At 35.6% G+C, this 27,575-nt stretch overlaps 1 protein-coding gene across 1 annotated transcript in view; it reads right to left on the bottom strand.

The window, feature by feature from the left end:
- Positions 1-27,575, bottom strand: part of LOC128249705 (uncharacterized) — a 144,001-nt gene that overhangs the window by 46,224 nt on the left and 70,202 nt on the right. The window contains exon 2 of the mRNA XM_089364522.1: positions 7,048-7,282. Coding sequence (XP_089220648.1) covers positions 7,048-7,282 — 235 coding nt within the window. The remainder of the gene's footprint in view (positions 1-7,047; positions 7,283-27,575) is intronic.

Below are 27,575 nucleotides of genomic sequence, written 5' to 3'. Positions count from 1 at the left end.
TCTGTTTTGGGACTGTTTATTAGTTGTTACGAAGAAGACGGCGAAATCTGTTGCGATTGTTGACAATTTTTTAAATTCTTTTCGTACACAAAAAGCAAGCAAATACTGATGTTACTACGAACGACAAAACGTCGAGAGATTTTGAATGTTATTGTTTTTGATGTGCTTGTAGCAGCAGTCAGAGTATGGTGTTGCTGTCATCGTTTGTCATTGATTAGTATCTGTTTGCATCTGCTCGCTGTCCGTTTGCCGTCTCGTTTGCTGTTTCTCAATGCTTTTTGCCAAGCAGCTAAGATGTGTTGAATATATACTGATGGACAGGCTCAGAGAGAAAGGTGCGAACATACAGGCTTGTTGCTGGAGCTAGTTCCAGGAGAAGTCATGGTTGGTTAGATTTTATTGGTCACGTGGGTAATATTCTAGCGAATCGCGTAATCGGATATTGTGATCGATTGGATATTCCAGCTATTAAAGGTTTTGTTTTATTTTGTAGGGTCCGTTTATGCTAATAAATGAATTAATTAATTACGGTGATGAATGCGCAAATAGTGGGTCAACCGCATGTGCCATAAGCACTTCAGTCAGACTATGCCTTTGGCAGATATGGCTAAAACGTCCATGATGAATTTTGGAATTTCATTGATCCAAACAAACTGCACTGACCTCACGAAATATGAAAAAACTTCAGTAACAAAAGTAAAAATCGGAAAGAGTCGTGTTTTTAATACAAGCATGCACATATAGGCGCAGGAGTGGCTGTGTGGTAAGAAGCTTCCAACCACAAGGTTCCGAGTTCAGTCCTACTGCGTGGTACCTTGGGCAAGTGTCTTCTACTATAGCTTCGGGCCAACCAAAGCCTTGTGAGTAGATTTGGTAGACGGAAACTGAAAGAAACCCATCGTATATATATATATATATATATATATATATATATATATATATATATATATATATGTAAGTATGTATGTATGTATTTGTGTATCTGTGTTTGTCCCCACCACCATCGTTTGACAACTGATGTTGGTGTGTTTATGTCTCCGTAACTAGCGGTTCGGCCTAACAGATCGATAAAATGAGTACTAGTCTTACAAAGAATAAGTCCTGGGGTCGACTTGATCGATTAAAGGCGGTGCTCCAATGACTGAAACAAGTAAAAGAATAAAAGGATATACACACATACATACATACATACATACATACACACACATATATATGTGATATATATATATATATATATATATATATATATATATATATATATATATATATATATATATATATATGTGATGTGTGTGTGTGTGCGTGTTTGTGTGTGCGCATGTATGCGTATATGAATATATATATATATGTTTGCCTTTGTGCGTGTGTGTGTGAGAGAGAGTGTACGTGTGAGTATGCAAATATTTTAGACTTATGAATATGCAGGTGCGGGCACAACTGTGTGGCAAGAAGTTTGCTTCCCAACCACATAGTTCCGGGTTCAGTTCCACTCAGTGGCTTCCACTATAGCCTCAGGCTGATTAAAGCCTTGTGTAGATGTAGTAGATAGAATCTGAAAGAAGCCCGTCGTACATATATATATATATACATATATATATATATATATATATATATATATATATATATATATATATATGTTACACGAAACAAGTCTACTCCTCAGAGCAGCAACAACAACAACAACAAAACTCCTAAGGTAGAGGATGCTGTTGGGACCCTTGATAATAACCATAACTATGACAAGTGTTTTTTTTTCCCCATCACAATTTGGACCTTCATTATAGACTCGAACCTAACCCAATGGTCTAACAATGTCACAAGTTGAATAATCACATCCAACGGCTCAGTTGATTTATTATTACTATTGTTGTTTTTTTTTTTTTTTCGTTGACAAGTTTTATTCATAATTCCAGTACCCGTTGTTTCGTATTTGGTTTGGATTTTGTCATAAAATGTCTCCAAGAGAATCTGTAGCAATGACTATGAGAGTTTATATTCAACATCTACACAGTCTTGGAAAACAGTTGCTAAATGTCAATAGTCGACCTCTCAATTTCTTTCAGTATATTTTTACTATCATTTTTTTTGTTTTTGTTTTTGAGAATTTCTTCAGTGTTCTTTGGAATTTCAATGTGCAGCTGTTTTCTTTTGTTATGTGAACAAAAAATAGTAGGTGTGAGTGTTGGGGGGGGGAGTAAGGAGAGAGAGATAATGTTTGAGGGAGAGAGAGTAAGAGAGTGAAGGAGAAAGAAAGTGAAGGAAAGGGAGAAAGTGAGAGAGAGAGAGAGAGAGGAGAGAGAGAGGAAGAGACTGAAAGGGCGAGGTGATGTGGGAGAGAATTAGTGAGTGAGAAAGAGAATGAAGGAAGAGAGGAAGGGAGAGTGAATGAGGGAGTGAGATAGAGAGGCTGAGAATGAGAGAGTAAAGAGAGTGGGACAATGAGGGGTGGGGAGAGAGAGAGAGGGAAAGAGAAGTAATGTGAGGAAGTGAAAAAGTATTCGAGAAATGAGAGAAGAAAAAGGTTCAGAGAATACAATACACACACACACACACACATGCAACCACACACACATAATTGCACACGCACATGCAACCACACACTGGCAGTGACATACTCCAACACATATATACACCCAATCACGTCCACACGTACACACGCATACTAACACCTATACAGGCATACACAGACACACACAGTGGCACCAACACATACACACTAAGTGACATACAGACCGAATGAAACACACACACTGGTAATCATACACACACACACACACACACACACACTCACTAACACACACACACACACACACACACTCACATACAAATACACAAACACACACACACACTCACTAACACACACACACTCACTAACACACACACACACACACACACACTCACATACAAATACACAAACACACACACACACAAGCCAGATGGAATGAGGAAGAAATAATATAAATAAATGGAGTAATTAAATTGAAGAAAGTTGAAATATAGGGGGGGGGGGCGAGGAAAATCTGAACGAGAGAAAGAACGAAAAGAAAGATTAAATGTGAAGAAAATCAGGTGAGAAGAAAGAAAGAAAGAGAAAAGCAAGAAAGAAAAAAGAAAGAAAGAAAAAATAAAGAAAGAAAAAAGAAAGAAAGAAAGAAAAGAGAAAGAAGAATAAATAAATGAAGTGTTTATCAGTTGCTGTGATTTCTGGTGATTGACTTGCAGTGGTGGTGGCAGTGGGAGGTGATCATATAGTGAAGGGTAGCGGTGGTGGTGGTGGTGGTGGTGGGAGTTGTGTAGCGGGCTTTGGAAGTAGAAGGGACGACCATGAAAATAACAAGATTAATATTGGTGTTTGTAGAACAACAGCAAAAACAAACACAAAAGAACTAATAGTGGTAGTGGTGGTGGAGGTGGAAGTAGTAATGGTGGCAGTGGTGGTGACGGTAGTAGTGGTATATACTATATTTTTTTATAGGCCACAAGGATCGAACGGAAAACAAGTTAACGCACAGTACAAAACAAGCGCCAAGTGGGGCCTAGCACAAAAACGATAACAATTAACAACAAAATTTAAGCAATAAAATTCCCCTAAGGGGTAGGGTGTTCCACTCAGGGCCAACCAAGGAATCCGACACATCCTGGTCATCCTGACCGCCAAGGGCACTCCAGGCAGGCACCTCACTCCTCATCCTCACCGGCTTTCAGGTATATGTTCAGGCTAGGCCCATTTACAACGGTAATAATAATTATCATAACAAAATTGCTAATAAAAACCGTTTGATATTATTGTGACTGTTCTTATTACTGTTGTATGGAATGTAGTTGTTGGGATTTTTGTTCTATTTGTTGTTCTTATTGTTATTGTTGTAATTATTGCTCTTGCTGCTATTGTTATTTTATTGTTCTGCTGATGCTGCCTTTTTAAACATACTGCTTCTTTTTGTTTTGTCTTCTATTTTTTGTACAAGCGACATGCTGGCAGAATTGTAAGCACGCCGAGTAAAATGCTTAGCAGCAACTCGTCGGTTTTTTTTTTCACGTTCTAGATTCAAAAGCCGTTGGGGTCGACTTTGCCTTTCATCCTTTTGGGGGTCGATAAAATAAGTACCATTTGAGCACTGGTATCGATGTAATCGACTTAGCCCCACCCCTGAGGTTGCTGGCTTTGTGCCAAAATTTGAAACCAGTATTTTTATCTGGATAGTCCATCTTCTCTCAAGTCCTTCCATGTTGTTTGACGTTCAGTTTGAACATTTTTAATATCATACTTTATGAAGAAATGGATGAAAAAATAGATGAAGGCTCCCAATTTGTTACTAAGCAGCTTGTCCCCTGTAAGTATTTCTTCTAGGAGCGTAAGTTCTTCGGGAGGCCGCTCGACATCCTGAGCAGGATGAGTTTGGATTTTTTCTATTCTTTTCTGAACAATCTCTACCTACCGAAGCGACCTCCTGACATTTCTTAGAACACGAGGAAAAGTAAAACTAAGAAACAGACTAGACTTTTTTCAAGTTGAACGCGTGCTCCAAGTGTCTTCTCTCAAGGCCTACTCTAAGTGTGTACCTGCTGTTGGAACACCAAGTGTCTACTCCAACTTTTTTCCAGAATATCTTTAATGTTCCAAACAGAAATGAATAAAACTTTTCTCCGTGCTCAAAGACAACTGAAGAAGGATTCCATCAGTTGTTTATGTTATAGGTAGCGTTATTGAGGCGCCGTTCGGAGCCGGATACCATGAAACTCTAAGTAACTCAAAGTATTACTGATCAAGCTTGCTTCCCAACCACATAATTCCGAGTTCAGTCTCACTGAGTGACACCTTGGGTAAGTGCATTCTACTATAGCTTCGAACAGACCAAAACCTTGTGAGTGGATATGGGAGACAGAAAATGAAAAAATCCCGTCGTATATATATATATATATATATATATATATAAGTTCAAAAAAACAATAACAGAAAAACAACAAAGTGAGGACGTGATACGGATAGTGTTATTGGACGCTAGCGCGCGCGTGCGTGCATGCGTGTGTGTGTGTGTTCGTGTCTGTCCACATGAAAACCGGTGTTGGTGTGTTTACATCCCCGTAACCTGGGGATGTAAAATAAGCACTGGGGTCAATTCATTCGACTAAAAATTCTTCGAGGCGGTGCCCCAGCATGGCCGCGTTCTAAATGACTGAAACAATTAAAAGGTAAAAGAATATCTATAGATATTATGATAATAATAATAATAATAATAATAATAATAATAATAATAATAATAATAATAATAATAATAATAATGTGCGTATGCGGCAAAATACGAAGGTCTGGGGTCAATGAAGAGAATAGACGTGATACCAATTGTAATTGGTAGACTTTGGAAGTATCAGCACTCAACTACCAACGTAGCTGGAAAAGATCGGTGCAAGTGTGGAGGTAGAACGCGTACGAAAATCGGTATTGCTTGGAACTGCAAGAATTCTTGGCAGGGTTCTTGAAGCATGACCAATAAACAAGTGTCACCTTAGTCTGCTGGCTGTGGACAGCTGACACTGTCCATCATACCCAGCAGTATAAAGTTTTATGATGATGATGATGATGATAAGAATAATAAAGATGATAATGATGATCATGATGATTATATATATATATATATATATATATATATATATATATATATATATATATATATATATATATATATATATATACATATATATACACATATATATAATATATATATATATATGCATGTATGTATGTATTTATATATGTATGTACAATGGATATATTCAAAGGCATAATAAAAGATTTGGTTTGAGTGTTTTATTACAATATTATGAGTCACTTAATCCTACATGTATTTCAATGGCGAAAATTTGTACATAATACGACATTCGTTACGTAAACGGTTACATAATAGAATTAAAATGCCAGATCTTCAGAGGAATATTGTAATTTAATTCAGTACTGTCAACCGACCTATATATATGATTGAATTACAATATTCCACTGAGGATCTGGCTTGTGAAACGCACGTAACATTAAGTAGATCACTTATACCAACTCTTCTGTTTTACTCAATGCTCGGATAATTATTCATATGTATATTATATCAAGTAAAACTCACACGATAAAATAAGGCTTAATACTTCATTGAAATTTGGATAGACATGGATTTACACGTTCTAAACAATGAATAGCTACTGTGCTGTCTCAGTCGAGATAGCAGTACTTGATTACACGCGCACTGAAATTTACAGGTATGTATATGTATAAATACAGAGATATGTGCCTGTGTATGCGTGTGTGTAGGTGTGTGTGTGTGTGTGTGTGTGTGCGTGCGTGCATCCGCGCATGTATATAGCATAAGTATGTCCTAAAAAGATCAAATTTATACCTTGATTCTACACACGTAATAGGGTGGGTATTATTGGCTGAAAAGGAGCGAGAAACAATCAAGAAACGAAATTTTAAGCAGTTAACCAAGAATATATGAAGTAATGTGAATTATATAATTAGATGATAGATAGATAGATAGATAGATAGATAGATAAATTTGCATAAACATAAATACATATATATGTACGTATATATACACAGACACACACATACATACACATACACGCACACACGCATGCACACACGCACGTACACACACTTATAACAATTGTACACATTGACAAACACTGTATATATCTTACAAATGTAACATAGTGAGAGCTTTCGATTAGCAAACGCTATCTATCCAGTTAGTAAACAAAAATTCCCTCTTTAGATATTTAAGTTAGGAAAATAACAATAATATGGAACTTGTGTGCCTATAATAGAAAGGATCTTCAATTTATTTGTTGTATTAGAGTTACCTCCCCTTCAAAAAGATGTAACTGTACTAAGAGAGTGCTTTGGTTTAGTTAATTGCATAGATCGTCTGAGTTAATCGAAGGTTTATAATCCAGTGCGTTACATATAGAACGCCCTATTGGTTTATTGTATTTAATATGTCAGAAAGCTTCGTCGAGATTAGCCCCAGTCGTATTATTGATACACAGAACAAAGCCTACCTCATCTGCTGATCCATTTGTGCCTTTTCGATCCGTTTGTCTTTCGCTCTTCGGTTCTGGAACCAAATCTTGATCTGAGTTTCTGTCAAGTTCAACATCTCAGCCAATTCAAATCGTCGAGGTCGTGTGATATATTCAGTTCGGTTATACTCCAGTTCTAACTTCAGTGTCTGCTCACTGGTGAATGTCGTACGTTGACGTCGAGGACGGTTCTCTTTCCTTTTCCGTCTTTGAACTGGAGAAAAAAACAAAAAAACAAAAAAAAAAAAACGTACAAAAGGTGAAAATATTTCAGGTATAAATATTGATTTCTAACATTGACATAAAATCACATTTGAAGAAAGAGTAGCGATGATATAATCTACCTATTCCTTGCTTTCTGCACAATATGTGAAATCAGAACATAAAGCGGCATGACTAAATACAGCTACTTTAGCACCATCCAAACACATGTACACACACACACACACACACACACACACACACACACACACACACACACGGATGGACGGACGGACGGACATAATGAGCTAACAAAGGAGTTTCATATCGTCACCTGACATGCTAGAGAAAGCGAACAAATTCTCTTAAATATATTGCGCACATTAGCGATAGCTATTCTGTAGAACGTGAGCTTTCCATACCAACAACCGACGTATATATACGTCACCCAGTCTCCCAGGTGATTTCCTGCCTGGTAGTTCTCCAGCAACCGTCGAGAGACTTTCACTTATGGTATTATATGTTCCAGGAAAGCTCATTCAATCACTTTGCATCGTAGTTGTGGTGTTTATTTACATTCTATATTCCACCTAAAATGAATTCTAGGTCATTTTGACGAGGGTCTTTTGCGACCTTGACTCGATGGTATGGCTTTTCATATTGCGATATATAGTGTGTATGTATACACAGAAATATATGCATATATCCATATACATACATACATACATACATACATACATACATACGTACGTACATACAAACAAAAATACCTTGTTGTTGATGTTGAAATTCTAGGGAAGGAGCCTTGGATCTAGTTTAGAAACCAGCCCTTTCTCTATTGACACGAAATCATGAAATAAAACCGAACAATCACATACATGCACACAGATATATATATACACACACACACACACACACACACACACACACACACACACACACACACACACACACACACACACACACACACACACACACACACATATATATATATATATATTCTTTATTTTCTCTCCTTGTTTCTTTCTGTGTTCCTTTCTGTGGAAGGGCGTAGGCTCGAAACGTTAAAGACTTTTTCACTTCCTGAGTGTTAAACTAATACATCTGTTTGTTGTCTACACCACCTGTCTTCCTTTTTTGTTTTTTTTTGTGAACTCTCCCCCTATATATATATACATATACATACATATACATACATATACATAATGCATACATACGTGCACACACACACACACACACACACTTATATATATGTAACATTATCATTTCTAAATCTCTCTAAGAGAGATATTACGTAGCAGTTCTTTAAAGTAATGAGGGGACGATTGCTCCTGTTGTTTAGCTCCAGGAAACATCGTTTCCAGCTGGCTATACGATACAATATCTGTGTCCTTATATTTTCGAACAGGGCGTGTAGAACCTCCATCCGGTACAAAGCAACATCTGTAGACCGGTTTCTGGGTTATTGCAATTTATCAACACAAAGTAGCGGATCGGCTAGGTGACGTTGCTGAATTCCCGTTCGAAAATATATAGTTTTCAAAGTGGCACATATACACTGATCTAATATATATATATATATATATATATATATATATATATATATATATATATATATATATATATATATATAATCAAACAATAAGCAACACGGATTTCAAAGGTGATTGCAGTACGCACGTTTCATGCTACTCCAATTTATTTAAGTAATGCGAGCATGACATTAAATGCAATATGAAGAGCAATCTTCAGCTGCACGAAAATGCAGAAAAATTACTGTAGAAAAGACATATTATAAATGTGGCAACATTTCAAATCCAAGTGGGAGAGAGAATACATAAAAATCCAAGTGGGAGGAAGAATACATAAGTCCATCTTGACATAGCCGAGTCTATCAGGCTAGTAATTGATTCTAGAATCAATTACTCAGGGTTTCGTAGACTCGTCAAACGAACAATAAATTCGCCAGGCTCGTAGAACCAATTGAGGAGGAGATCAAACTGGCTTCCGGCTATAGAACTTCGGTAGGTCAACGCAGATCATATGATGTTATCAAGTTAGAAGCGACATCAGTTACTGTATAGAATTGCTTGGACAGGATGTTGGTGGCGATGTTCTTCCGTCATGAGAGAGGGGCTCGGTTCGCTAGCGACACCAGTTAGCTCAGTATGCGTATACAATATACACAACGCACGCGCGCTCGCGCACAAAATCTAACTGTTATCGCTAGTGAGCCGATCCCCTCTCTCTCTAGACAGAATGTCTGTCACCAACATCCTGTCCGAGCATGCAGTCCTAAAAATTCTCTTTGATCAATGTAGTTTATGTCGATTAGTATAGACGCTGGTATGACTGTGTTGTAAGAGGTTTGCTACTGAGCCACATGCTTCCTGGTTCAGTTCCACAGTATGGCACCTTGGGCAAGTGTCTTTTACTACGGCCTCGGTCCGACCAAAGTCTTGTGAGTGGATTGGGTAGACGAAAAAAAAAAACAAGCCTGTCGTATATTATATACTCTTTACTCTTTTACTCGTTTACTTGTTTCAGTCATTTGACTGCGGTCATGCTGGAGCACCGCCTTTTTGTCGAGCAAATCGACCCCAGGACTTATTCTGGTACTTATTCTATCGGTCTCTTTTGACGTAAACACATCACCATCGGTTGTCAAGCGATGTTGGGGGGACAAACACAGACACACAAGCATATACACACATATACATACATACATACATACATACATACATACATACATACATATATATATATATATATATATATATATATATATATATATATATATATATATATATATATATATATATATAAGCAATGTAAATTCTCTAAATGAAGTATTAACAGTAACTGCACGATAAAGTGTAGTATATTGTCACTTAAGTGTGGCTGACCCCTAGGGGTGGATGTTACTGTTGCTTTTAGCCCCAGGAGGACATCTCCTCCAGCTGGCTATATACTTCTTTCAGTTTCCGTCTACCAAATGCACTCACAAGGCTTTGGTCGGCCCGAGGCTATAGTAGAAGATACTTACTCAAGGTGCCACACAGTGGAACAGAACCCGGAACCATGTGGTTCGTAAGCAAGCTACTTACCACACAGCCACTCCTACGCCTATATATATATATATATATATATATATATATATATATATATATATATATATATATATATATATATAGTGTATATATATATATATATATATATATATATATATATATATATATATATATATATATATATATATATGTATATATATATATATATATATATGCATGTATGTATATGCGTGTGTATGTGTGTGTGAGTGTGTGTGTGTGTGTGTGTGTGTGTGTGTGTGTGTGTGTGTGTGTGTGTGTGTGTGTGATTTCAACCTTTCTTCACTCACATGGTTCAGACAGATGTAGTACTGCTGGATACCCATCCTGTTGCCAATCCTCACCTGTTTCAAAGTTCGATAATATTTCACTATGCCCAAACATGTTTTCATAGAATATTAGAAACAAAGAAGACCTTTTTGGGGCTAGAAATATTGCGGGGAAACGTGAAATTCTTCGAGCAGGTAGAACGACTCTTTCATTGAAAACTAAAGTTGGAACTTGAACATTCCAGTTAAAATGGTACGAACAGACTGAATTTCTTTGTGCAAGTAGCGTCCCTGAGAAACTCCGCTGCTGGCCATGGTTGTTGTTTCAACCGAAAGCTAATCAGTCGTGGACAGACGGAGGCTATAATAATTATAAAAACATCTCGAGTGACCGTCAGTATCACAGTAAATCAGTGAGTCGTTTAAGTAGTTATAAAAGCTTGAAAACTTTCGAACTGCACGATATTGTGACAGCTATTAGCGAGTCTGCTAAACTGGGGGGAAACAACGGCAAAACAAAGCAGCTGAAGAAAATAGACAATATTTAAAGCGGTTAACAAATGCAGTGTTATATCTGTGTGAACAAGAGTTGCCTTTACGTGGACATGATGTAGGAAGTCACAGCCATACTAGAGGAAATTAGCATGAACGATTTCTTAGATTCTATGAAGTCAGTGATGATAGAAGTGCTACAAGACTGGCTAATGCGATCGCAAGTGTTTTGAACTCCTTCAGTGACACTACAGATAAATTAGTGAGCCAGACTTACGACAGAGCAGCTGCAAGGACAGGAACACTAAACGGCGTACAGAGCAATCTAAGGGATAAAGGATTTAAACACGCGCATTTTAATCACTGCTATGTGCATAAACTTAAACTTAGTCTTGAGTAAAAGTACCGAGAAGGTGAGTAGGGTAAACATGTTTTTTTTATTTCCTCAGTTTCGCGCATTTAGTAAATTTACATTTTCCAGTACCAAGCGGAAAAACGTTTTCAGGCAGTTTATTGTCAGTATTTCATCACTGTGCGAAACAAGATGGTGCTATAGATCAAGAACTGTGTCATACATAAAACTGCAGGAAAACTTGAAAAATGCCTTCACAAGTATTCTAGGCTCTTGGAATGAAGATACACTTTGTTAAAGAGACAATCTATTGGCAAAGTTGAATGATTTCACATTCATGTTTTTCATCAATTGCTTTCATAACATACCTTTCTCAGGCTGAAAAAGTCTTTGATATTCTACAGTTTAAGCCACTCGACATAAAGCATGGTCACAGTAAACTAAATGACTTCATTCATTGTGCTGAAGGTTATCGTAAGGACGAACATTATGAAAACATTCTGCGCGATACAGCTGCTGTCACTGAACAAGCAGATGAGTCAGATCCCTCTCTTAGAAAAAGAGTCAGGGGTGCACAAATTAATTAAAAACTACCTATTTTGAAATAATTGATAACAGTCTAATGTCCTTACGACAGAGATTTTCTCTCATTCAGGAGTATGCCTTTTTTGAATTGCTAGACTAATAAGTTTGAAGAGTTTGCTAACTCGTTTCCCGTGCAACATATGGACTATCTAGAAAACAAGTACCCCTGTATTTTTGACAGTAAGAGCTTAGTGAACGAGCTAAAATATATGTATATTGACAGTGATTTCAAAAAGTGCCAGTCAATCAACTCCATTTTAGAATTACTGTATAAACTGGAGTTGACTTCCGCTATGCCGGAATCCATTAAACTAATTAAGCTAGTGCTGACCATCTCCTTAACATCAGTCTCTAATGAGAGGAGTTTCTCAAAATTGGATAGAATTGTCATATCCGAGAAGCACAATGGCTCGAGAACGGCTGTCTTCACTGGTTCGTATTTCCACCGAGAAAAGCATTTTGGACAACAAGAAGAAGCTGCATGACAGTATATTACACGAGTGCGTCATGAAAGCAAGACGACTGGAGTTCATGTACAAACGAAATAATTCTTATATTAAAAATATATTTCTGTGGTATTCTTTCCTTGGGAGTAGCAGACTTGCTTACTGTTGAATTATCAGTGCAATATAAGACTGTGGTGGGCATTACGTCTCTTACATTCTTTATACATGTGTCTTATGTGGAATCTGTGATGAACCCGATTGACGCTGGCTGATGACCTTGAGTCACCTCTGGTATATATATATATATATATATATATATATATATATATATATATATATATATATATATATATATATATATATATATATATATATATATATATCATTACATATATATACATATATATATAATGTATATATATATATATATATATGTATATATAATGTATATTATGCATGTGTGTATATATATATATATATATATATATATATATATATATATATATATATATATATATATATATATATATATATATATATATATATATATATATATATATATATATATATATATATTTGTGTGCCTGCTTTTGTCTCCCTCACCATCGCTTGACAACCGATGCTCATGTGCTTATGTCCCCGTAACTTAGCGGTTCGGCATAAAAGACTGATAGAATAAGTACTAGGCTTACAAAGAATAAGTCCTGGGGTCGATTTGTTCGACTAAAAGCGATGCTCCTGCATGGCCGCAGTCAAATGACTGAAACAAATAAAAGAATATTTTTATATACACATACATACTTAAATGCCTACATTCACATAATGATGTATGTAAGCGTGCACGCATGTATACACACACACAAACGCGCGCGCACACACACACACACACACACACACACACACACACACATGCACTAGAACTGAAAAATACGCACGCTCAAAAGGGTTACAGAATATCATAATAAACCTTAAAAAGTATGGGATTGGCATCGTTGCTCAAACATTGGAATCACTATATGTTGTACATTCTGCGCCATCTTAAAACGAAAAGAGACTCACGTGTAAATTACGATGTCACGATAATTATTAAACCGAGTTCTTAATATAAAAATCTGAAAATGTACAAAATAGGATCTTTAACTTCGAATAAGTAAATTCATTATAATACTCTTCATACTTAAGTATATAGAAAAACATATTTCACACAGCATGCAAATTACCATGATAATAAAAATTTAAAAAAAATAAAAACTGGATTTATGATGAAGTCGAATCTATATAACAGCGGAAGTACTAAACCTAAATTATTATAAGCAAAGATAATTCGCATAATGATATACATATTAATGGCATAGTTATGCGAATTAAACAAATTGTTATTACTAAATTAGTTTTGATTGATTACTTGTAAATTTATAAAAATTATCATTTATAGATTGAATTAATTACGTAAAGATAACATTAGTATTTGTTAAAATTGATTACACGATAATTTAACTTGATTAATTTTTAATATAACTTAATTTCGATGAACTAAATAAATTTCTTGTGATAAAAGGATGCCACAGAATGTACAACAAATAGTGATGCCAATATTTTTGACCAACAATACCAGTCCCATACTTTTTAAGCTTTATTATGACAGTCTGTAAGTCTTTTGAGCGTTCGCGTTTTTCAATTCTAGTTTCGTACTTTTTTAGGCAACGCTTGTAATATTTTAAATATATACTGTATTTCTCCTAATGGTGTGGCAGCTAAGGAGTGTACGTGCGTGTGTGTGTGTGTGTGTGTGCACGCGCGTGCTTGTTCTTGTGTGTGTGAGTGTGTGTATATGTGTGTGTGTGTGCGTGCTTGTTCTTGTGTGTGCGAATGTGTGAGTGTGTGTGATGTATGTGTGCGTGCTTGTTCTTGTGTGTGTGTGTGCGCGTGCGAGCGTGTTCTCGTATAGTCCCACAGATCTTGTTTAATTTAACTTTAAAATTAATAGAAACCACTGTCATATTTCTTTCTTTCGCATTTCCTTTAATCAACAGTAAGTGTTAATTTACATTTCTTCCTTTTCTCCATGCATGTTGCAATATTTCGGCTCTTTGATGCATATTGCAACAATTCGGCTCTTTGATGCATATTGCAATAATTCGGCTCTTTGATGCATGTTGCAATATTTCGGCTCTTTGATGCATATTGCAACAATTCGGCACTTTGGTGGTTAAAAAAAAAAACAAAAAAAAACGCACGGACTATTATAACTAATATGGCTTTTTCGACGTTGATCGCATTTTCTTCTTGGAAATTTACGGATTTTACATACACAAATCAAACAGGTAAAAACAAATATACAAGGATTTTCTCAAGTTTAAAATGCGACATTGTTTTTGTTATATCTACATTCTACACGCATAAGTATACAAAAACAGAACACGTTCGCACGCACACACACACACACACACACACACACACACACACACACACACACACACACACACACACACAGTAGCCTCGACTATAACATTGATGTCGGTCACTGCGTGCCTGACAGATATATGTATATTTGTACATACACACACATATATATATACATTTACATATTGTATACACACACACACACACACATACATATATATATATATATATATATATATATATATATGCATGGTGCCAAAGGTGCCGTCCACTGCATCTCACATAAGAACGAGATACTGCAGCAGCCTCGGTTTCAGAGGACCTCAGCTCTTCAATGCCCTGCCAAAACATTTGAGAGACCTGCAAGACACGGATGTGGAGGTTTTCAAGACAAAACTCGACGCTTTCCTCTCCACGATACCAGACGAACCAATGGCTCGAAATGAGACGCAGTTTTGGGCAGCTATGTCAAATTCTCTTATACACCAGATGTGCCATCAAAACTCTTGATTGGACTATATCAGGTGCAGGAGAAGAGCCATGCAAGGAACGTGAAGAGAGCAAAGCATAAAGACAGAAAATCACGGTGGTGCTCCAGCATGACCACAGCCACTTGGCTGAAACCCATAAATGAATATATATATATATATATATATATATATATATATATATATATATATATATATATATATATATACATATAAATTTGACGTGGGCGATTCTTCTCTTGGGATTCACGGTCAAACAAACGGCTGGGTGGAATTGTGCGAAAACTTACACAGGTGGTGTTGCTGGGCTTTGTATTTTTTCATAGCTCCCATGGTTATTGAGATAATCTACTATAATAATACTCTTGTGTTTATGAATGAGAAAGGAAGGGGTGATAGATGAATAAGGAAGGAAGGATGGGGTGATGTCATACTTATTAGTGAGATGCAAAAGCGGGGTATGTGAATGTGTGTGTGTGTGTGCGGGCGCGATGGAAGTGGGACTTTTTGTGAAGTCTTTCTTTGTAGTGTTTCAGTTATTTGTCTTTCAATTTCAGATGGGTTCTTTCTTTTGGTTTTAAAATTTTGTGTAATATTTCGCATTGAGGTTGAGGTATTTAATGTTTTTCAGTTATTATTTTTTTGTTGTTTTTTGACCTTTGAAAATTTTAAAGATGTTTTACCTATTTTTTATTTCTTTTAGTTTTTGTTTTATTTTTTATGTTTGTTTCTGTTGTTTTGTATCTTTGTTTTGCATCTTTGTTCGCTTACTATTTGGGTTTATTTTTTGATTTGGTTGAATCTTCGTTGTTTTTTTGTTGTTGTTGGTCAGTTATTTTTAGCGTTTTGACAGAAAAAAGTCATTCTAAAATTGTTTTTTAACGTAAGCGTGCCCAAACAAGTTGAATGCTTACACAGAGCAGGTTTTACAGTCGCATTATCCAAACCGACCAGGTGATATCGGGTTTAGCTGCTAGTATATATATATATATATATATATATATATATATATATATATATATACGTATAAATGTAAGTATGTACATATATGTATGTATATATGCATATATATATATATATATATATATATATATATATATATATATATATATATTATTTATATTATTAAATGATTGAACGCCACGCACCTCTTCCAAGTAAGTTTTATCTTAATAATTCTGATGCGCACTCTATACGATCTTTTTACTCTTTCATATTTTTCTCTTTCTCTCTCTTATTCTTTTACCTCCTCTTCTCCCACTATTTTATCATATCATATGGGGACGTAAACGAACCAACACCGGTTGTCAAGCGCTGATGGGAGACAAACACAGACACAAAGACACACACACACGTACATATATAGTTAAACCAAATAGACAATCAATTTAAATAGACGAATAATAAATTATCAGACAAAAAGAGGACGTGCACAAAGAATATATTAGCTTAACACTCGGGGAAAAGAGAGAGTTCGACGTTTCGAGCATAGCTCTTCATCGATCTTCTTCCAGTTTCCGTCTACCAAACTCATTCGCAAGGCTTTGCTCAGCCCGAGTAGAAGACACTTGCCCAAGGTCCCGCGCAGTGGCCCTGAATCTGGAACCATGTAGTTGGAAAGTAAACTTCTTACCACACAGCCACGCCTGCGCCTAACATATATATATATATATATATATATATATATATATATATATATATATATATATATATATATATATATATATATACACATACACACGCACACACATTGTTTTCAGACTTGTCGATTAGTAGCAATGGTGTTGTTTCCCGACAACAACTCCAGACTTTCTACTTTAATTACGTAAGCTCAGGAAGTTTTTGGCTCTCTGTCTTCAAACTTTTGTCCCTCCCTGGCTCAGCAACACATTTCCCCCAACATTACTCGATGCCGATGTGCCCACCCGACCTCCCCCCAATCCCTATTTATTGTTTACTCTCGTACAATGCAGCCCATATGCTCTTCTGTCATCACTCTTTCCCCTTTTTTCTTCGTTCTTCCTTTTTTCTTCTTTCTTTTCATTACATGAATTCGTGTACTGTATTTATTCAGGTACACGTTACTCATCGCTTCGCCACCACCATGATTGAACTGAAATCGAATTATAAATATCAGACTGTCGGTGACTGATGTTTTATTATCATTTGGTCACCCTGCGGGATGAAAAACAAGACCAGTCTAAGTGCGGATGAACTCTGAGAAGTGAACGGCCAACGAAGTAACATTTCTCCATTAGTTATGCTGCCGATTAAGCCATTACCGGTTAAGACAGCAGTGATAATAATAATTATGAACAATAGATTTCTCTAGTTGTGGAGCTCAGAGAACAAGGTTGGTGTCCATCGCAGGGTAGCTTACTTAAACTTTTGAGGGTCCCTTTCAGTCTTTTGAGACAAACCTCTCTAGAGACAGCGTCCCGATAAAAACACTGGTGGTTGTAACACCGTCACTTCTTTCCTCTCTATGAGAGTAATGGATAAAAGAATGCAAAGAAATGCGTAAATGAGGACAGAACTTCAGGTGACGGACCTCTTGCTTGGCAGGTGCCCTGTGGGAGGGTAGCACAGATCCTGTCGTCACTATACGACTATCAGAACAAAATAGTCTAAGGCGATGAATATAGCTATCCTGGAATGTTAGTTTATTGAACAGACCCGTTGATAATGAAGGGAAGCCTATAAGGGGATATCGAAAGAGAATGCATAACATCTGGATTGAGACGCAGAGCTTAGATATTACGGAACAAAGACTGTGTGACCAGACAAGGATAATAAGGAAGAACGGGTGGTTAACAGCGTTAGAGCTCGATAAGATTAATAAGAGCGTGACGATTGAAAAATTCAGTGAGTAAAGATGAAGTGGCTACAGAGAATGTTTGAGGTTGTATTGAATGAAGGAGTTCAGGAGAATGATACTGGTTTTAGTTTTGAGAATGTAGAGGGACTGAGCAACGAGGACAGAGGAATGATCGAATATATGACGGGTATCATTGAGAAAAGTCTGGATGTGGAAGTAAATAGATTCAAGGTAGTAGATAGAACCTTGTTCGTGGAGTAGACTCGGAAGGCGAATAAAGTATTGAAAGAAATGAAGACAAGTAATATAACTGGAACGAATAGATTGATTAAAGCTTGTATCATTTACATAGGAGGGATCCAAACCGTAAAAGAGGAAATGTAGCAAAAGTGACTTGGTGAAAAAGAAGGGTAATGCAATCATCAATGAACGAACTAGGAAAACATATTAACATCCTGGAAAGAAAGAAACAAAGTGAAATCACGAAAAAGGATAGACATCAGGAACTAGAACGTAAATATAAGTTCAAGAAAAACGGGTTAAATTTAGTCCTTGAAGAACTGAAACAATGACTGCAGGCTAAAGCGACAAAAATTAAGAGATATGATCATAGAATTGGACAATATAAGATCAGTAGATTGTTCCAACAGGATCAGAAAAAAGGTTTATCAGTAGCTGAACGGAAAGGTTAATTGCAGTTAGAAACCTGTCGCTGAAGAAAGTAGGTCTTGGAGTAACATATGATGAGATAATTGAAGAAATTATACGAAAGATGATGCTTCATGGTTGAATGAATTAAGATTGGGAAAAGAAAAGGAAGTGAAGAATGTAAGGATAACAACTGAAATGGTGACCGAGTAAGAAAACAAAGGTTCCAAATTGGAAATGTCCTGGCCTAGATACGGTACAAAGGTACTGACTGAAAAATTTCCCAGTATTACACAGAAGAATAGCTGTGCGAATGAATGAAATGGTCAACAATGGGGTAGAAATCCTGAAGTGGACGACCACAATGAAAACGATTCTTTGCCAAAAGGACCCCGGTACAGTTTATGCTGTGGTTGATTACCAGCAAATATCCTGCCTCCTCTTGATGTGGAAGTTGATGACAGAAATAATATCTAATTGTATGTATGGCTTCCTTGAAATGATTGACAAGCTGCAAGTGGAACAGAAGGGATGAAGGAGGAAAAGCCGAGGGATAAAAGACCAACATTTGATAGACAAGATGATGTTGAACGACTGTAAGAAAAGATATGCTAATCTTGATACGGCGTGGATCGATTATAAGAAAGCTTATGACATGGTCTCCCATTCATGGATTTTAGAAAGTCTTGAGTTGTACAGGTGTTTAATAGCATTTTGAATTTTATCACATCAATGAAGAACGGGAATACAGAGTTAACATTATGTGGAGAAGTTTTGGCGAAGGTTGACATCAGGATAGGCATATTTCAGGGAGATAGTCTGTCACCATTGATGTTCGTGATTTGTGTGATTCTCCTCACGCTGATATTACGGAAAGTGACATCTGGGTACACCTTGAAAAGTAGAAAAAAAGCTGAATCACCTGTTGTATATAGATGACTTAAAGATCTTCGGTACAAGGGAGCGAGAAATAAATGGTCTGGTTTCAACCGTGCAGATACTCAGTAAGGATATCGGGATGAAATTTGGGATTAAAAAGCGTAGTGTGCTTATAAAAAAAGGCAAAGTATTGTCATCTGACAGTCTAGAACTATCCAACTGCAAGAGGATTAAAGATGTTGAGGTGGATGGATACAAGTACTTGGGTAATTTGTAGTCTGACAAAATCAAGGAGAGATAAAGGAAAGCTTTTGGCGAGAATACCTCTGGAGAACCAAAATTAATTATGGAGAGAAGACTCATTGGAAAGAACAAGATCAGGGTATTGAATACATGGGCTGTCTCCTTAATGCAATGTGGCGTAAGTGTTAGATGGACGAAGAATGAACTTGAGGAAACGAATAGAAGAGCTAGGATAGTGATGACAATGAACAAGATATTGCACTCTACAAGCAATTTTGATAAACTGTATGCGCCTCGATAAAAAGGATGAAGAGGTCTCATAGGATACATGATCTGTGTTGTCAATGAGGAAAATAGTCTGGGATGGTACATCAAACAGTAGACTGAACGTTTGCTGTTATAAATAGCAATACGATACCTAGTGGAAATGTGACACACCCAAAGCATCTAAGAAACAACATAGAGAACAAAGATCGAACAGAAAAGTAAAAGCGATGTATAGGCAACACCCCAGAGAAATGAAAGGGAAATGCAAGACCAACACTTGAAAGTGGCTAAAGAAAAGCGATTTGAACGGATGCACTGTGGCAGTGATATGCAGTGCTCAGGTGCAAACCTTGTAACTAATTACATCAAGTTCCAAATAAATAAGGGTAGTGAATCGCCCATTTGTAGAATGTGTAACATTAGAAAAAAATGAAACAGTCTCACATATTGAGAGTGAATGTAATAAATTGGTTCAAAAGGAATACAAACGGAAGCATGATAACGTAACTAGATAGGTTCATTGGAAATTGTGTAAGAAGTACATTGAAATGATACGAGCAAAAACTAGGCGTGGATAATAAGTATTAGATCTTGTTTGACTTCACAATCCAGCATAATTCAGTGACTGATGCTCGGAGACCAGGCGTGTTGTAGTTGATAATTGATGAAGGAAATCAAGATCATAGGTATTGTCATATCTGGAGGTGTACGAGTGGATCATAAAGAACTAGAAAAGATTAAGATGTACAAGCCTCTAAAAAAATGAGATTGCACGAATGAGGGCAATGAAGGCATTTTCTATTTGCCTGGTGGTCATGGCGAAAGATGTATGGTGGGCGAGATTGAAGGGGCTGAAGACAAATACTTTCCTCTTTGGCCAATACCTCATCAACTTCTTTAAGTTTTACTTGAAGGGGATATATAGGAGTGAGAAGTGATGCCTTCCAGCCATGTTGTTGAAAGGTGGGTGAGAGATCACGGTGCTAGTGAATGGACCAGCCCAGAGCATACGCCTGTAAATCGGAAATAAGGAACCGAGAAAAGGCAACTGCCCTAGAAATCAGGGCAGTCGTTCTTTTATGGGGTTTTCTCATGAGCGGCCCTCGAAGATTCCTCTTATTATTAAAATGTTATTACCTTTTTTTGTTACACCTGTTTATACGCAAACCCTCGCAATTACATACACGCATATTCAATGCTTTGTTCCCTACCATCCTTAATGCTTTTCTTAATGTAAACCCTGTGTGATTCAAAAAGAAATCATCATCATCATCGACATCATCCTCCTCCTCCTCATCATCATCGTTTTTATTATTATTATTATTATTATTATTGTTATTATTATTATTATTATTATTATTATTATTATTATTATTATTATTATTATTATCATTATTATTATTATTGTTGTTGTTGTTGGTGTTGTTGTTGTTATTATTATTATTATTATTATTATTATTATTGTTCAGTAGTTTTATTTTTATAACGTGCTTTCACTTCACTACCGAGCGCAGCTCTGTGTGCCTTGGGCATGTGCTGTGGTTTGCAGTGATGCTCTTATGGTTACTGTATTGAAAGTGTTTTGCGTAGGATGTGTGCAGTGCCCAGTAGTGCAATTTTCTGTATGTTATATATATTTGTAAGTCCTGGTGTTTTTGTTATGTATTTGTCTGAATATTTTTTTTTATTATACCTAAGGCACCTACTATGATAGGAATTGTTTCTGTTTTTAGATTCCACATTCGAGTTACCTCTATTTCCAGGTCTTTGTATTTTGAAAGTTTTTCCATTTCTTTTAGGGAAACGTTGTCATCTGCTGGTATTGATACATCAATTAGAAAGCATTATTTTTTCTTCATGATCTTTGACAACTATATCTGGTCTATTTGCCTTAATTTCTCTATCGTGTGTATTGACATATCCCAGAGTATGGTTGCTTTCTCGTTTTCTGTGACCTTTTCTGGCGTGTGTTTATACCATCTTTTTCTGTTGTTATTCCATAGTGTTGGCATAGCTTCCAGTGTATATAGGTCCCAGCTCTGTCGTGTCTGTGAATATATTCCTTCTTAGCCAGGACTGGGCAGCCAGAGATAATATGATTTATTGTTTCTTGTCCATCTCCACATATTCTACAGTTACTTGTTATGTTTCTTTTCATTATATGTTTTTGGCAATTTCCGGTGGGGAGGCTTTGGTCTTGTGCAGCAATTAAAAATCCTTCAGTCTCTGCTTTGAGTCCTGAGCTTCTCAACCATTGCTGGGATTTTTCTCTGTCTATTTCTTTTGCATTTAGTTTAGCCCAGTATTTACCATGTAGGGGCTTTTATTGCCATCGTTTTATCATGGTCCGTTGCTGTTATAGTTTTAGCTTGGATCTCATTTGTTTTATAGCTTTTGTTGTTTCTTCTTCTTCTTCTTCTTCTTCTTCTTCTTCTTCTTCTTCTTCTTCTTCTTCTTCTTCTTCTTCTTCTTCTTCTTCTTCTTCTTCTTCTTCTTCTTCTTCTTCTTCTTCTTCTTCTTCTTCTTCTTCTTCTTCTTCGTATTTGTTAGGTAGTATGATTTCTTGTTTGTATTTGTCAGCTTCCTTAAATACTGAAAACAGTTTTTTTTGTTTTGCTCGTGTTTTGTGGCTATTTGTATTAGTTTTCCTTGCTTCTGGAGTAGGTATTTTTGCAGTTCTATGGTGGTTATTTTATAATAGTTTTCCAGCTGTATAAGACCCCTTCCACCTTCTGTGCGTTGTATATATAGCCTTTCTATGTCAGATTTTGGGTGGTGCATCCTATATCCTGTCATTATTTTTCTTGTTTTCCTGTCTATTTTACATAGTTCGTTTAGTGTCCAGTTAAGGATATTGTAGCTGTAACTTATAACTGGGACAGCTAAAATGTTAATACGTGTTATCTTGTTTTTAGCACTGAGCTCTGATTTTAGTATTGATCTAACTCGTCTATAGTACTCTTTCTTTATTTTTTCTTTCATTTGTGTGTGTTGTATCCTATCTAGTTCATTGACTCCTAAATATTTGTATGGCTGGCTTTCGTCTAGTTCTCTTATTTCATTGGCTTTATCTAGTGTGATGTTGCTATATTATTATTATTATTATTATTATTATTATTATTATTATTATTATTATTATTATTATTATTATTATTATTATTATTATTATTATTAAGGCGGCGAGCTGGCAAAATCGTTATCACGCTAGACGAAATGCTCGGCGGTATTTCGCCCGTCGCTACGTTCTGAGTTCAAATTCCGCCGAGGTCGACTTTACCGTTCATCCTTTCGAGGTCGATAAAATAAGTACCAGGTGAAGATTGGGGGTCGATGTAATCGACTCAATTCCTCCCCAGAACTGCTGCTTTTGTGGCAAAATTTGAAACCATTATTATTATTATTATTAATAATAAAGCGAGCAGGTAGAATCGTTAGCACGCCGGACAAAATGCTTAGCGACACTTCGTCCGTCCTTACGTCCTGAGCTCATATTCCATCGAGGTCGACTTTGCCTTTCATCCTTTCGCAGTCGATAAAATGGGTATCAGTTACTCACTGGGGTCAATTTAATCGACCAGACTTCGCTCCCAAATATCAGCCCTTGTACTTCCAGTAGAAAGGATTATTATTATTATTATTATTGTTATTATTATTTTATGTTTGACTTTTGTTTTGCATTTGTACAAGTTGGATCTATTATTATTATTATTATTATTATTATTACTATTGTTGTTGTTGTTGTTGTTGTTGTTATTATTATTATTATTATTATTATTATTTCTAAATTTTGTACAAGACTAACAATTCTGATAGAAGGAGGCAAGTCGATTACGTTCAACCCAGTACTTCACTGGTACTTTATTTTATCGAACCCGAAAGAATGAACGATAAACTGAACCTCAGCAGGACTTGAACTCAGTAGATAACAACGACGACAACAACAACAGTAATAATAATAATAATAATAATAATAATAATAATAATAATAATAATAATAATAATAATAATAATGATAATAAACAGCAACAGCAATAATGATAATGTTAACGATAAAAACAAAAATGTGAACAATAAAAGATGGAGAAAAAACAAAACACCAACGACAACAGCAACAATAATAATTGTAATAATATTTGTAATAAATAACAGACGCACAGGAAGTTTTTCTATCTGCCTGAGGTAGGAAAGAGATCAGATGTTGTATGTCAAATAAAAAAAAAAAAAAGATGGATAAATAAATGAAAATAAATAAATAAGTACATAAACAAGGTGCTATTGTATTTTGAATGTAGCTGCTTCAGGCAAGTTTAATAGAAACAAATTGGTACCGTATTGGGGAATTATTGCCTCTGAAGTTCTTTTGTTTTCATTGCAAGTATGTATATATTATGTTTCTCTCTATAAAGCTATACACACGCATTAATGTATGCATATACATACATACACACATCTACATAGAATCATATGCATACACATAAACATATACATATAATATAAATAGATAAATATATATATATATATATATATATATATATATATATATATATATATATATATATATATATATATATATATATATATACATACATACATACATACATACATACATACATACATACATACATACATAAATTATATATGCGTAGACAGCACATTCTATGTACATGTGTGTATTTTGTTTTATGAATTTATCATTATTGTTTTTACTGATATCTTTTTCTTGATTTCTTTACTGATATCCTTTTACATTAACATTATATCATTATTATTATTATTATTATTATTATTATTATTATTATTAATATTATTATTATTACTGTTGTTGTTGTTGTTGTTGTTGTTAAATATTTGCGTTACCAAGCTTACTACTAACAGTTGCAGTAGCAGCAGTAGCAGCAGTTGCAGCAACAGCAGCAGCAGCAGCAGCAGCAGTAGTAGTAGTAGTAGTAGTAGTAGTAGTAGTAGTAGTAGTAGTAGAAGTGGTATTCTTATCATCATTAATCATCACGACCAGCTATCTTTCTCAATATCGATATAAGCTCCTCCCCGAGTCTTCAACATCCCTAACTACGACTAACACAGCTTTCACCATCATCATCTTTCACGGCCATCATTCCTACCGCTATCACTAACTATCGTCGCCGCCAACCCACCACTACCACCACCGATAACACTACTAAGGCTACCATCTCCTGCATCCCAGATATAGTTTGATGCTTTGCCAGAGAAATCTAATAAGACATTTTTGTCTCGTTCCATGATTTGCGTATATATAGGTATAAAACATTTCACTTGAGTATGTGCGTTGGTGTGTATATATATATATATATATATATATATATATATATACGTAAATATCGAACGATGAAAATGAGTGCTCAACACCGCGTTGGTGGATAGAATTTCCTTATTTGTGAATTAAGGCTATCGTTGGTTTCATGTTAACAAAAATAGGAAAATACCTTAATATCGTAAAAACTTTTCCAGCCGATTACATGGCGGAATGGTGTTCGTCGCCATTTTTATCCAAAATGGAGACGAAAACCGTTCCTCCGTGTGATCGGCTTGAAAATTTGTTATGATATTAAGATATTTTCCTAGTTTTATTAACATGAAACCAATGGTACCCTTAATTCAAACGCACGCACGCACACACACACACACACATATATATAGCTAAATACATACAGACACACACATATATATATAAATGAGAAAAAGAAAAAAAATGGATAAATTGACATATAGACATCAGTTTATTCAAAGATATCCAAATCAATATAATATGAAATTCTTATCTCTACAGCGGTTTCCATAGCCAATTAATTCAATTAGAGAAATGAAATTATAATATCCATCAATGCAAAACTAACGTATTTAGTTTTTCACTGGTAAAAACTGGAGAACTAGGATGCAAACATCCCTTAAAAGATTATAGCTCCTTTGGCATAATGACAAATATGTGTGTGTGTGTGTATCATATATATATATTTTTTTAGTATAAGTGTTTATATTTCTTCTTTAGTCCTTATGTTTTGTTTGGAACAACATTTTTCCTATGTCCAGTAATGTTTCAAGAAGCTTTTCGGCATTGTCTCAATGAAATAATAAAAGTGTTGTAATGTTGCTGCGTTGCGTCTCGGCAGCAAAGGATCAGAAGACTAAAGCTTTAATTAGAATAATTGTCACTAGATTTGAAGTTGTTTCATAGTTAACTCCTAATGTTATTCATAGCTTTTCTTACATACGCTGCGTCTATACGTTCGCGTTTTGGTTATAATTTGCTAGTAATAATATGTCTTTTTGTGAAATGTGTGTGTGTGTGTGTGTGTGTGTGTGTGTGTGTGTGTGTGTGTGTGTGTGCGAGCGCGAGGTCACTTGCAAGATCTCTAAATGAGTGGTATTGGTAACACGGAATCCAGTATAGCCTGTTGCATGGTCGGGTATTCGGCGACTAAACCAGCACTCCCAGTAGGCTGTTTAGTAAGGATGGTTGCTCGAAACCCACCAGGATTAAAAGCAAGACTTATCAAAGGATCAATGAAACTAGTGTAGGTTCATCGACTATCTAGCAATAGCATGGGCCCTCAAAAATTCCGAGTTCGTGTCCGGCGTACTGGAAGACCACTGAGAGTGAGGCATACCTTAGTTTTTGTCCTATACTCATACAGCATTTCAAATTTCAGATAAGAATCGTTAATTATATTACTTAAAGGTAATATGAGAAGTTTATTACTTTTTGTTATCATCTTAACCCACGTAACTACGGAGGTTCCATCACCCATACTAGAAAGTAATTTATTATAAAAATGTATATATCAATACAACTTCCATTTTGAATTAAACTTTACTTTATATAAGACCAATTATCTCAGCCCTTCCCCACTGTTTATTTATCATATTTTATATACTTTCTCTGTAATAATATCGAAACTGATTCCCTGATATATTTACAAGCAACGTGAAATGTTAGGCATAACTAATCTATACTTTTTAGTCGATGAATAGATGAATATGTGTATAATTTTTTAAAAGCTTGTTTGTCTTTATAGCAATTACAATTCTTATTTATATCTATTTATATGCATTTATTTCTGTAACTGCCTTCTTGGGCTAGCTGTGTTTCTATAGATATATCGATTTGTATCCATATGTGCATTTGTATGCTCGGATTTACTTGGCAATGAGACTAAGTATATATTCATGTACATGTCTGTATGTGAGTATGTATATGCGCATGTACTCGTCCATATATATATATATATATATATATATATATAGCAATGTTAATTCTCTAAATGAAGTA

The sequence above is a fragment of the Octopus bimaculoides genome, chromosome 16, assembly GCF_046866305.1.
Source record: "Octopus bimaculoides isolate indiv1 chromosome 16, ASM4686630v1, whole genome shotgun sequence".
NCBI lineage: Eukaryota > Metazoa > Mollusca > Cephalopoda > Octopoda > Octopodidae > Octopus > Octopus bimaculoides.
The sequence above is the reverse complement of the archived record's forward strand: the minus strand, read 5'-3'. Positions and strand labels throughout refer to the sequence as shown.